The sequence below is a fragment of the Engraulis encrasicolus genome, chromosome 14 (assembly GCF_034702125.1).
Source record: "Engraulis encrasicolus isolate BLACKSEA-1 chromosome 14, IST_EnEncr_1.0, whole genome shotgun sequence".
NCBI lineage: Eukaryota > Metazoa > Chordata > Actinopteri > Clupeiformes > Engraulidae > Engraulis > Engraulis encrasicolus.
The window spans coordinates 12,708,700-12,721,199 of record NC_085870.1 but is presented as its reverse complement, the minus strand read 5'-3'; the positions used below and the strand labels follow the sequence as shown (position 1 = coordinate 12,721,199).

Sequence of the window (12,500 nt, the reverse complement as noted above, 5' to 3'; positions counted from 1 at the left end):
GATAGAGTGGTCCTGAAAGAAATAGCACTATCATTCTATCGTTATTTTTCAATTGCCAATGAGGTCTGTCTTTGTGTCATATGTTTCAAAAGCTTCTGAAACTTGGTGAGTGCCAGCGTTAATAAAGGCTACTAATTGACCAAATGGCCCTCTGACAAAGAGGCCAGTGATGGAACTCTGCTCTTAAGTGAGACTTCTTTTCTTCCTCTCCGTCTTTCGCTGGCCCGTTGCCACTGCCTAGGGTTACATTTTTCAACAATACAGATGGTTCACTCATTCCATCCAAGGAAATGTCACTTTGTGAAGCTAGGCCGCTGTTCAGCCGCGTGCTTTAAGTGAATTTCCAGCATGAACGTTTTGTTTTAAGGTGTAGTCCAGTGTGAAATTAAGTTATCACACTGCCCAGTCTGGCACAGAGCAGCGTTACTAGCAAGTTCTTTCTTGCGAGGGCTTTGGTGCAGAGCCACAAGTGCAGACCATCTGAGTTTATATGTTAAACATAAGCTGTACTTAATTAAAACAGGCTGTCTTTGTTAGCAAAAAAAAATCGCCAGTGATAATGGCCCCTTGAATTAATGAAAGTGTACCGGTACTATTATTATCCAAAGATAACCACAGTATGAATGAACAGAATGACTGAAAAACACTATGGTACTCATATGGTAGTATGGTACGAATTAATTATAATCTTCACAGATTCACTGTTGTTACTTTATGTGTTGGGGGAAATGTTATGTGATTAATTGAGGTGAATTCATTACAAAGTCTCAAATTAAGTAGATTGTTCCACCCCTGGTGTAAACCGAAAGGTCCTTGTCACTCAGTTCATAGAATTGCACCATTTATTTGTCATTAACAACATCCTCACATTTCCCTTCACCCATGGTCCCCGGTGTACAATTTAAAATGCTGCTTTGGAGGGAAATGTTATGTGATTAATTGAGATTAATGAATTACAAAGCATCTAATTACTATTCATTTAGATGAGATATTTGCCACATGAGATATTTGCCATTACAGCCAATAAACAGCCTCACCTGTGCCTTTTCCCATGGCTCTCTTCTGCGCAGGTGGAGGCCATCCTGGTGAACATCTTCGGGGGCATCGTTAACTGTGCCATCATTGCCAACGGCATCACCAAAGCCTGCCGGGAGCTGGAGCTCAAAGTGCCGCTGGTGGTGCGCCTGGAAGGTAAACTACCGACCGTGTGTGATCGAGTGTGCGTGTGTTTTTGCATGTGTGTGTTAGCTTGTCTGTGACGTACTTTGACTTATGAGGGCAGCCGCGGCCTAATGGTAAGTGAGAGAGAGTCCTACCCTAATCAGCAGGAAGAAGGTGTATCACTACTTCTTTATCCATGGCTGATGTGCCCATGAGCAAGGCCCCTAACCCCACCTTGCTCCAGGGACTCCACCCAGTGACCTGTAATGACAGTAAGCTGCTGAAAGTGAAAGAAAGCTATGGATAAAAGCACCCGTGGTTTACCCGTGTAATACTGAAATCATGTTCTGTAACATTTGTCTTTCCTGCCAAGCTTTGTGTTTAATATGGTGTTTTAGTCTGCCAACACCAAGGAATGTGTGCGTTTCTCACATCTCACATTTGGTCTGATGATACAGAAGGTCAATAGTTATCTTTTTTATTATTTGAATTACCTCAACAGACCTCGTTCCTGTTAGAACCCGTCTCTCATTAACCACGGCTGGGGTCTTGATAGAGAATGCAGAGTTCAAAGTCATAAGAGCTGGGAGCTGACGCGGGTCCAAGCCCGGGCCCTTGATATAAATAACAGGGCGAGGCGAGGAGCATGGAAGCTGTTAATTTGCTGCGAATGAGAAACAGCTAGCGTAGAGGATAATTGAGGAAACTCTTGAAAAATGCCAAGTTTGCAGCATCAGCAGCATCTGCTAAGAGTCACAGCCAAATCCCCTCTAGCTGTGCGTGTGTGTGTGTGCGCGCGTGTGTGCGCGCGACTGCGTGTGTGTGTGTGGGTGCGTGTGTGCAACCAACCAGCCAAGCCTGGCCCAGCTCTCGTCCCTAGTCAAGCAGCATCCACTTTTAGCCTGCACGCTAGCACCACAGCACTGTGTATCTTGAGGTTTGGCCGTCAACAACAGTGTCAAAACACAACACAACAGAATGTGTATGTGTAATAGCACCCCCTCCCTCTTTGCTTCCGGTGTTAACAAGAGCGTTGGCTGTGTTGTGTTGTGAGAGGGCTGACTAAACCTACAGCAACTGCTGGCGTTGTTGCATAGCAGCCAGCCAGGCTTCTTAACTGTACACAGAGTCACTTTGGTGGGCATTTTACAGTTTCCAGTAGCTGTTTTTAATTGAAACATTGCTCACTAGGGGCTTACAGTTGGTCTGTATGGCGTCTCTGATTTGTTGTTTGCGTTCATGTGATTGGACGTTAACAGGGAAACAGGGGTACCCACTGTGTCCTACAGTGGAGCGCTTGCTTGCCTGGCTGCCCTGATAAATGGGTCTAATGAAAGCTATTGCAGGAAATGCACTTTTTAGCTGCGTTTTGCCACCTGTCAGCTCTGGGCTACAGAAAGGACGAAAGGGGGGTAACGGTATTCGTGTGTTGAGATTGCTGCTAGAGAATTAAGCTGTTTGGTGCTATTGCGCTTTGTGGTAAAAAACACAATAGCTCAAACCTCACCAAACGGATGCCAGGGGGGTTTACTGTATCAACATGCCAGGGGTGAGGGCATGGATAAAGACAGGACAAAACAGGCAAATCGCCTTGGTGTGTTGAGATTGCTGTTAGAGAATGTCGTTGTTTGTTGTCGTTGTTTGTGTTGACAAACAATATATGGGTCATTTCACGTGAAATCAGACACTTTGGGACCCGACCGACCCGGATTTCAATCATACTTGGTGTGCCTTTTCAGTAGCAAGGTAGCACCCCAGAACTGCATTGGTTTGAATCTGACACTAATATTAAGGGAGAAACAGACTAGGAAAGGTTCACATGTGAGGGTAGGACACTATACATTCAGCCTTGAATATATCAGTCAGTGTTAGTCACAAAAAGATGCCTGTGGTGTTGTTTGAAAGCTCTTTTCTGGCTCTACATATTACACAATCGCCTTGGAATACAACTACTCTCAGAATATGAATTATGATAAATTGAAAAATTAAAAATTGAATATCTAAAAAACTCATATTTTAAAATGGCCAGTTCCTTGTCCAAACGTAGCCGGCAATGTCATGAGCAGCACCTAAAATGCTGGTGTTCGGTTTGTTATTCATTTCAGAGAGAAGTTGACTCACAAATATGGCATCATACAGACCACTTACTAATAATATGGTAATACCATAGTAGCATCACATGACAAAAACAAAAACAAAAACAAAAATGGTCAGTGTCCATGGTCCCAGGTTTCAGAAAACTAAGGCAGATGTCCATTTATACACACCAAATGATGATATGTGAATGTTTGAACATTCCTTCTCTGTGTACCTGTGCCATCTTCCCTTTACCGTACTTTAAAGAGATAATCAATGGCTACACTCTCATTTTGTACTCTACCAGTGCATTTGAAGGCAGCAGCTGTGTCTTTTGTAGATAATGTATAAGTACGTCCCTTTGCAGTTACAGGTTCCACTACCAGAAGCACATCCTTATGATCCATGACAAGTCTATCTAATCTGAAGGGAAAAGTGAAGGATGGAGATGGCCCATGAGGATGCAGGAAGTTCAGTTTCACCTCTCCAGTGCTCGGCAGAACATTCCTCAGCACATGCTAGCCACCAGTTGCCATCATATACAGCTACAACATACCCTTTGATGCTTGAAAATGTAACACATTCCTTTACTGAGCTCACTCTTTCAAATCTGCCTTCTCTGAATGCTGAAAATGGCCTAACTTCCACTGTGTCCATTGACAATGGGCAGAAGCTGTGTAGTTTTTGAGTACCTGGAATAGTTCTTGCAGATTCAAACCTTTTCAACAGGTTCTCAGCTTCATGATGGTACATCTCTGTTGTGGCAAACTGGCAATGGATGTTCTTGACATTATCCTTGACTGACTCCCTTGAACCAGGAACATTTTTAAAACTATAGTTTTATAATTCAAGATGCTATTCAATCATTTCACTGGAACAACCAGTGCAGGCCACAATCCATCCATTTGTATGCTACTACCAAGATCAGTTGAAACTGGGGAAAAAAATCTAACACCAAAACAGATTTTTTTTTCCCCAGTTTCAACTGATCTTGGTAGTAGCATATGTACAGGAACAGGAATGTATGCCGAGCACTGGAGAGGTGAAACTGAACTTCCTGCATCCTCATGGGCCATCTCCATCCTTCACTTTTCCCTTCAGATTAGATAGACTTGTCATGGATCATAAGGATGTGCTTCTGGTAGTGGAACCTGTAACTGCAAAGGGACGTACTTATACATTATCTACAAAAGACACAGCTGCTGCTTCAAATGCACTGGTAGAGTACAAAATGAGAGTGTAGCCATTGATTATCTCTTTAAAGTACGGTAAAGGGAAGATGGCACAGGTACACAGAGAAGGAATGTTCAAACATTCACATATCATCATTTGGTGTGTATAAATGGACATCTGCCTTAGTTTCTGAAACCTGGGACCATGGACACTGACCATTTTTGTTTTGTTTTTGTTTTGTCATGTGATGCTACTATGGTATTACCATATTATTAGTAAGTGGTCTGTATGATGCCATATTTGTGAGTCAACTTCTCTCTGAAATGAATAACAAACCGAACACCAGCATTTTAGGTGCTGCTCATGACATTGCCGGCTACGTTTGGACAAGGAACTGGCCATTTTAAAATATGAGTTTTTTAGATATTCAATTTTTTAATTTTTCAATTTATCATAATTCATATTCTGAGAGTAGTTGTATTCCAAGGCGATTGTGTAATATGTAGAGCCAGAAAAGAGCTTTCAAACAACACCACAGGCATCTTTTTGTGACTAACACTGACTGATATATTCAAGGCTGAATGTATAGTGTCCTACCCTCACATGTGAACCTTTCCTAGTCTGTTTCTCCCTTAATATTAGTGTCAGATTCAAACCAATGCAGTTCTGGGGTGCTACCTTGCTACTGAAAAGGCACACCAAGTATGATCGAAATCCGGGTCGGTCGGGTCCCAAAGTGTCTGATTTCACGTGAAATGACCCATATAGCTCAAACCTCACAGCTGGCAGGGGCGTTTGCTTCATCAACACGGTGGGGGTGACGGTATATAGAGGTAAAGAGAGGCCAAAATGGGGAAATAGCCTTCATGTGTTGACTCCTGTTAGAGAATTTGTTAATAGTTAACTGTCATTGTGCTTTTTGTGCTAAACCACAGTTTACCCGAACCTCACAGCCATAGACATACACTATACTGTATCACCATAGTAGGGGTGAGTACAAGGGAAGGGAGCAGATAGCTTATTACCTTGACACTCAGGTCACCTGGCATGCTGCCCTCTCAGGTTTTGAGAAACAACCCCCACCCCCTCACCCCCACCCCCCCCCACACACACACCCCCGCCCCCCCCTAGATAGTGCTCTGCAGTCAACTCCCCACCACAATCCCCGCCAACAGCACCACCTCCTCCGCATTCACAGGCAGTACTCTGGGCTCTTGCCCGGTGGGGTGCGGTGCGGCGCAGTGCGGTGGGGTGCAGTGCATGGTGGGGTGCAGTGCATGGTGGTGTATTAGCCTGGTTCTCACCAGACCTCTGTGTGTGTGTGTGTGTGTGTAGCTACGGAGCCCCCTGGTGGAGCTAAGTGGACACACACATGGGTCTGGAATCCTGCGCATGTCTCAAGCCAGAAAAGTGTCAGAGCATTTATTGTTGCAATATCAATGGTGGCTAGCTTTGAGGAGTCATAGGATAGATTATAGATTATATTGACTCTTCAGAGATTAACCGAAAATGTTTTTGAAGGAATTTAATGGTGGCAAGGATGGCCAAATGATGGATAAAGCCATGTCTTCTGAAGGCGAGGCCAACGCGTGCTCTGCCAGACCTAATAGTGGAGCTCGCGCAGCTGCGCGGAACTACACTACACAGGTCAGACGAGAGTCAGGCAATTGGTGTAGGCTATAGAGTGCGCGGGCTGTTTAGTGGCGTGGAAGCGAGCACAGGAGACAGGGGCTGATGGCGCTCCTCTCACCTGCGTTATGCTAATGGCGAGGTGGGGAGGGGTGCAGGGAGGAGGGGGGGTTGGGGGGGTGACCGAGCCGCAGGAGGCCGCGTGGCCTCGGCCCATCTGGTCATTAGGATAATTGGCTGGAAACAGCTGACTCCTGTGTCCTGTCCCCGCTCTCGCCACAGCGCAGCGCAGCGCAGGAGAGAAAAAGTGACGCTCGAATATTCTCCACTCCATTAGCTCTCTCACTCCGCTCCATTTGTCCCCTACCGACAGAGTGGACACAAACACAGAGATAAACAGGTGAACACACACACACACACACACACACACACACACACACACACACACACACACACACACACACACACACACACACACACACACACTCACACATTCTCACACACTCACACAGTCTCACACACTCACACACTCACACACTCACACACACACACACACACACACACACACACACACACACACACACACACACACACACACACACACACACACACACACACACACGCACGCGCACACAGGTACACAGGTACGTTCCATTCATACATACACATAATACACAAACACACAATATGCAAACACACAAATTCATACATACATACACTCATTGACACACATACCTATATATACTGCATATCCAGTGGCTATGCAGACACACACATACCCACACTCACTCACACATGCAGTACAATGTCCTCGTTATATTGTGGGACATTTACATGGCACGGCCTGGCCTCCAAGCTTGTATTATATACAGAAATACTGTACACTACACACCTGACCTGCCAAACCAGGGTCCCCCTCCTGATACATACACACCATCTCCTCCCCATGAACACCCTGGCTGTAGATCCGTAGCTCTTTGAGTGCCATGGACTTGAAAACGAGTCTTTTCAGAATGTATAGTACAGTGCCAAAGACCTGATATCAAGTCAATTGCGTTTTTTTATGGGGGGGTGGGGCCTAACACGTTGATCTGGTATGTTTGTTGTTCACATGGACAAAGAACAAAACATTTTATGGCGCTTGAAAAATCACTCAAACGTTGAAAAAAGCCTGGCAACCCCCCGGTCTGAATTTGAAAATGGCTGGCACTCAATGAGTTAAAAAGTCTTAAATTATATTAAGTTTAAGTTTTGTCAAATAAGGCCTTAACATTTCAACCCAAATGTCTTAAATTTGTGGATCGTAACTTTAGGAAGGAATCGTTCCGTCATTTAAGTGTTGTTGAACTTTCAAAAAAGAATTGTTTGGTAGCCACATGTTCAGAACCAGTATCACTTGCATGGATTTTAGACGCGCGCGTGCGCGCTGTCAAACTGTTTTGCTTAATCTTCGCGCATAAGCTCTTGCAAGTTGTTTTTATATTTTTGAAAATGGCGTCTTTAAAACGTCTTTATTTTCACTTGGTCCAACCTGTAGACGCCCTGAGGGTACAGTGGAAGTTGTGAATGAACAGCGCCAACTGTGTTGCCCCATTTCCTGGACGAGCTCCAGACAACAGCATCAAAAAGGGGTAACAGCATAGGCGTAGCCAGGAGTGGGCCTGGGTCCGCCCACTTGACATCCAAGCCCGCCCCATTCACACTTGACAGTCAACTGTTGCCTCATTGAGCTATGATTAATGGCATAGCACTGAGCGATAATTAATCATTTTGTCAAAAGTCTGGTTCGTCTTCTGTGCTTTCTATGATTTCAGTTTCAAAGTATCATTTTTGAGCACGATATTGTAATATCTACCTACACACTTTCGGGTTGGGCCCGTCCAATTTTTTCTGGGCCCACCGGTTTTATTATTTTTGCCTACGCCCCTGGGTAGCAGTACTGTAAACAGGCCCTTAGAGATCAATACGGTGCAGCTCCCCTCCACGCCGGTCTGCCGCCGCTCGTCCCTGCTCAGGCACCCGTTCCCACTCCTCATCGCTCCTGACAGGGCGTCCTCTAGATTGCTCCCCTGACCGGTGTCCGCCAAGCGCTTGAGTTGCGCATCGATCCAGGCGCGAACCCTTGCATGGGCAGAGCCCTCAAAGACAGCGCAGCATTGCATAGCACACTTTATCTCTCCATCCAGACAGACGGACAGACATCAGTGTGGTGTGTGTAGTGGTGCTGTGCTGCTGCAGAGTTGGAAGAGTGTAAAAGGCAACAGGATAGATTTTAGCGTGGGGAGTCTGAACATCTGTTGATGATAGGAGCAGGGTGTATGAGGAGGATAAACTTAGACTTAGACTTCTTTATTGTCCATAAAACTTACATGAAATGGAAAATTTGCTTTGGTGGTGGCACAAGACACCCAAGACAAACACACATTACAGTCAACACGATAAAGAATGAATAAATAAATATATCTATATATCTATATATGCATGGATAATAAGGGAAGATAAAATCTGTGTAATAGATTAATCTCATTAATAGAGTTCTAGACTGCAGCAAATTTCTTTCCAGTTGTCTAACTGGACATGGAGTCATCAAAACAATTCCTCCTTTGCATTGGCAGTTGCCTTATTGTGCATCATCGGACAATTAAAAGCAGCGTCGGATGGTGACTTACTGCTGCCTACTACCCAGAATGCTGTGGGCCAGTTCCCTTTCTATGCCGAACATGAAAACAAACATGGCAGCCACCTGACCTACTACCTCGAAATTTTCTCCAGTATGACACTTAATTACTTATTAGATATTAACATTGAACACACAACATTGTAGTATCGAAATATGTCACTCGATGTATGTATACTAAAGTCAACTAGGCTATTAGTCAAATAGCGCTATTGTGAAGAACATAGCTCCATCCATAGCAACAGCGTAACGTCAAATATGTACCAACGTCGCAGGGTAGCACTGTAGTTAGTGCTGCCGATCGAAACAAAAGGTTTAAAATATAACATTATGACCAAAGTCATATCTTATTATTAATAATAATTGAATAATAATAATAATAATAATAATTGTATTTGTATAGCACTATATCATACAAGGCATGTAACTCAAAGTGCTTAACAAATGGGAAAAAACATCATTGTTAGAGATGGATTTAAGAGGAGAGGTAGAGAGGAGAGGAGAGGCAGAAATAGCAGGAAGACAGAGGTAGAAGAGATAGATAGAGATTGTAGAGTCATAAGGTCATAGGACCAGGATTCTTAGAGACGTAAGGTCCATAGTGGCTGGGTCTAGCATAAAGGGCTCTGCATACTTCACGTGCGCATTTTGTCGCGTGTGGCGCGAGAACCATTAATGACGTCATCACTTGCGACAGACTATTCATACTTCTGAAGGCTTTCGCTCGCATTGTCGGAAGTGCCCTCTGCTGTTCATGAGAGAAACGGCAGCGTGAGTTCTACGGATGTATAAAATAGAAAGCCAAACACGGCTGCTGTAGGGCTACTGAACGTCTGACTTGTGACTTACCACATTGAAACATATATTTTTTGTTGTAGCCTACATTGCCAGATCATTCCAAGACCATGTGAGAGCATTGTTCTGGCGGCAGAATTTTTAAATATATCGCCGAACACAACGTGCTTCTGAACAAAGTAAACAATTGTTTCACTGAACAACATTTAAGAGAGAAGATAAAATAACTCTCTATGACATTTTATTATCCTCAAAATGGTGCAGGATCCATTCTGTAGTAGCCTACAGTAGTTGTAGCCTCTCTTCGCAACTCCTGCTTTGTCTGCCTACCTGCATGGTCGCTGGTGGCGCACGACATGTTACAAAAAATGTGGGGTGCACGACGTCGCGACACGGCAGCTCGCGCCACGGCGTGTGACGTCATTTTGGGTCACGTGATGGCGCGAGTGAGGTCGCGAGTGAGGTCGCGAGTGAAGTATGAAGGAGACTTACACCAGTCACGCCAAGTATGAATCCCCCTTTAGTCATAGGTAGTCACACAGAGATTGGGCGCTCAGATGCGCCCCCTGGTGGCATCAGGGGTGAGGAAAAACTCCCTTTCGCTTAATTCATAGTTTGTAGATATTAGACACCTGTTTATTTACGGTGGAAGTTATCAAGCTACTGCCCTCCATTTTGAACGGAGCCCTATGCTGTGTCTCAGATGGCGCACTTATGGCAGTGCACTGGCAGTTAGTGCATAGTGCTCATAGTGCACTGGGGGTCTTTAGTGCATAGTGTTGTGGAAAGGTCCGAGCACTATGCACTGTGCCCTCACTGGAAGGGATGGTTGAGCTCACCAAAATAATGGTTGGCTACTCTTTATATTGCACAGCGTGTCCTGCTTGTATGTCTATTTTGTATACAATACTTGGCTTGGCATGAAAAGATTGGTGTCTCAGCAACATTACTTACAGAATTAGGAGACTGTTGACCAAACTCTTCTACTGAACTGAACGTCACATTTGTTCCGTTTTATCATCAAAACGGTGGCCGTTTAGTGCATGCAGTGTCCATCGTTCAAGCACTGCATTTTTCGCCGTTGTTAGGGCATCATCCGGGCGCTTTCAGTGCACTGAACTAACAAGCGTTTTCAGCGAGAGCGCCCCATGCACTGGCACATAGTGCCAGAGTGCTCAAGTTTGCCATCTGAGACACAGTACTAGTGTGTGTTGAGCACGGATGTAGAGGACATTGGCATTGGAGTGTGTGTAGATGTAGAGTGTACAGCAGTGGTTCCCAACCTTTTTCTTCAGGGACCCATATTTTTACCATTGTAAGCTTTGGTGACCCAACCCATCGAGCGGGAGTGACATGATACTCTGTTTCCTGCAAAAACTCATTTTATTCCTCAATTTGTCTTCAGTCAAATATAGAATACATATTTTATGTATCACATTTTGTCGCTTCTATGCATGCACATATTAGTTTAAATGCTTTGTCATATATTAAACATGGGCTATATATGGTATTGAAATGAATCCCCTTAAAATGAAGAGGGCTTCGCGACCCACTGTGGATGTTTGGCGACCCATAGGTTGGGTCCCGACCCATAGGTTGGGAACCACTGGTGTACAGTATAACGAGGACACACCTGTGTAGATAGTTGCTGAAGCACTGTTGGAGGGAGGCCGTGGGTGCAGACCTGCATGTTTCTTGGCAGATGTGTGGGTGCAGACTCGCGTTTCTTGCATGGTGCTCAAAACTAGAGCCTGGTGGTCTGCACTAAGTGCTAACTAGTCCTGTAATTCATTTGGTGCCGACTAGGGCCGTAATGATATTGTATCGAACCAAGAAATCGCGATACACCGACTCACGATACTGTATCGTGATATAAGGAGGCAGTATCGTGATACAACCTTTCAAAATTTTGACACCCATCAGTCCAGAAAACTACCACATGATATGAAGTGATGGTGCTTCCAAGCTTCAAATCATCATAATTATTATATTTAAACTTTAAAAAAAATATTTGTTGCCTCTTGTAATGTATTCTACCTACAATCTGTCATAGTTTTATTCCTAATTTATTTTATAGCATTGGCAAATGTGAAATCGTGGGGTGTATCGAACCGTAGGTCAAAAATCATGATACGAACCGAATCACGAGTTGAGTGTATCGTTACAGCCCTAGTGCCGACCTTCATCCAGGGATGTCAAACTCAGGCCCAGGGGCCAAATCTGGCCCGCTGTGTCATTTTATTTGGCCTGCGAGACCATTTCAAATGTGTATTACAGTTGGCCCTCATACATCATTAATGTACAGTGTACCAAGACTTGAAAATGAAATTTGATGTTTCTCAGAAGTATGACTGGGTCCAGGCCAATGACACGGCTCACACTCCTATGCAACACAATATGTGCCAGTGTGTGTGAAATTAAACTATGAGTATCAAGTGCGTGTCTGCACGATTTTAGTCCATTTATTAAAAATAAACCTTGAGCTCGGCCCGCGACTTCGTTCCATATTTTGATTTTGGCCCTCGGTCAATTTGTGTTTGACACCTCTGCCCTATAGCATATACAGTATGTGGCAGCCATGTAGTATACCGGTCTCTCTTAAGTGGTTATTTTCCTTACATGTCTCTCCGTGCCCTCCCATCTGGCACGTCTCTGTCCTCAGTGATAAGAATTATGGCAAGCTGCTTCTCTAGCAGGGATTAAGTTTGTCACTATTAATTGGGAATCTTTCTCTCTCTCTCTCTCTCTCTCTCTTTTGGTCACTCTCTTGTTCTCTCTCTCTCTCTCTCTCTCTCTCTCTCTCTCTCGCTCCCTCCCTCCCTCCCTCCCTCCCTCCTTCTTTTTTATCTCTATTGTGCTCATGTCCTTGTCATGCTTTGTCTTCTTTCTCTCTCTTGCTTTCCTCTATCTTTTCTTTGTGTTTTCTTTTGCCAAATGGGTGTTTGAGGCAAACTTCCGACCTCAAGAAAGCAAAGCCTAGCACAGCCCA

General features: G+C 44.4%; 1 protein-coding gene across 1 annotated transcript in view; it reads left to right on the top strand.

Annotated features, from left to right (window-relative positions):
• suclg2 (succinate-CoA ligase GDP-forming subunit beta) overlaps window positions 1–12,500 on the top strand; it is a 153,016-nt gene that overhangs the window by 128,800 nt on the left and 11,716 nt on the right. The window contains exon 10 of the mRNA XM_063214948.1: window positions 1,071–1,191. Within this exon, the coding sequence (XP_063071018.1) occupies window positions 1,071–1,191 (121 nt within the window). The remainder of the gene's footprint in view (window positions 1–1,070; window positions 1,192–12,500) is intronic.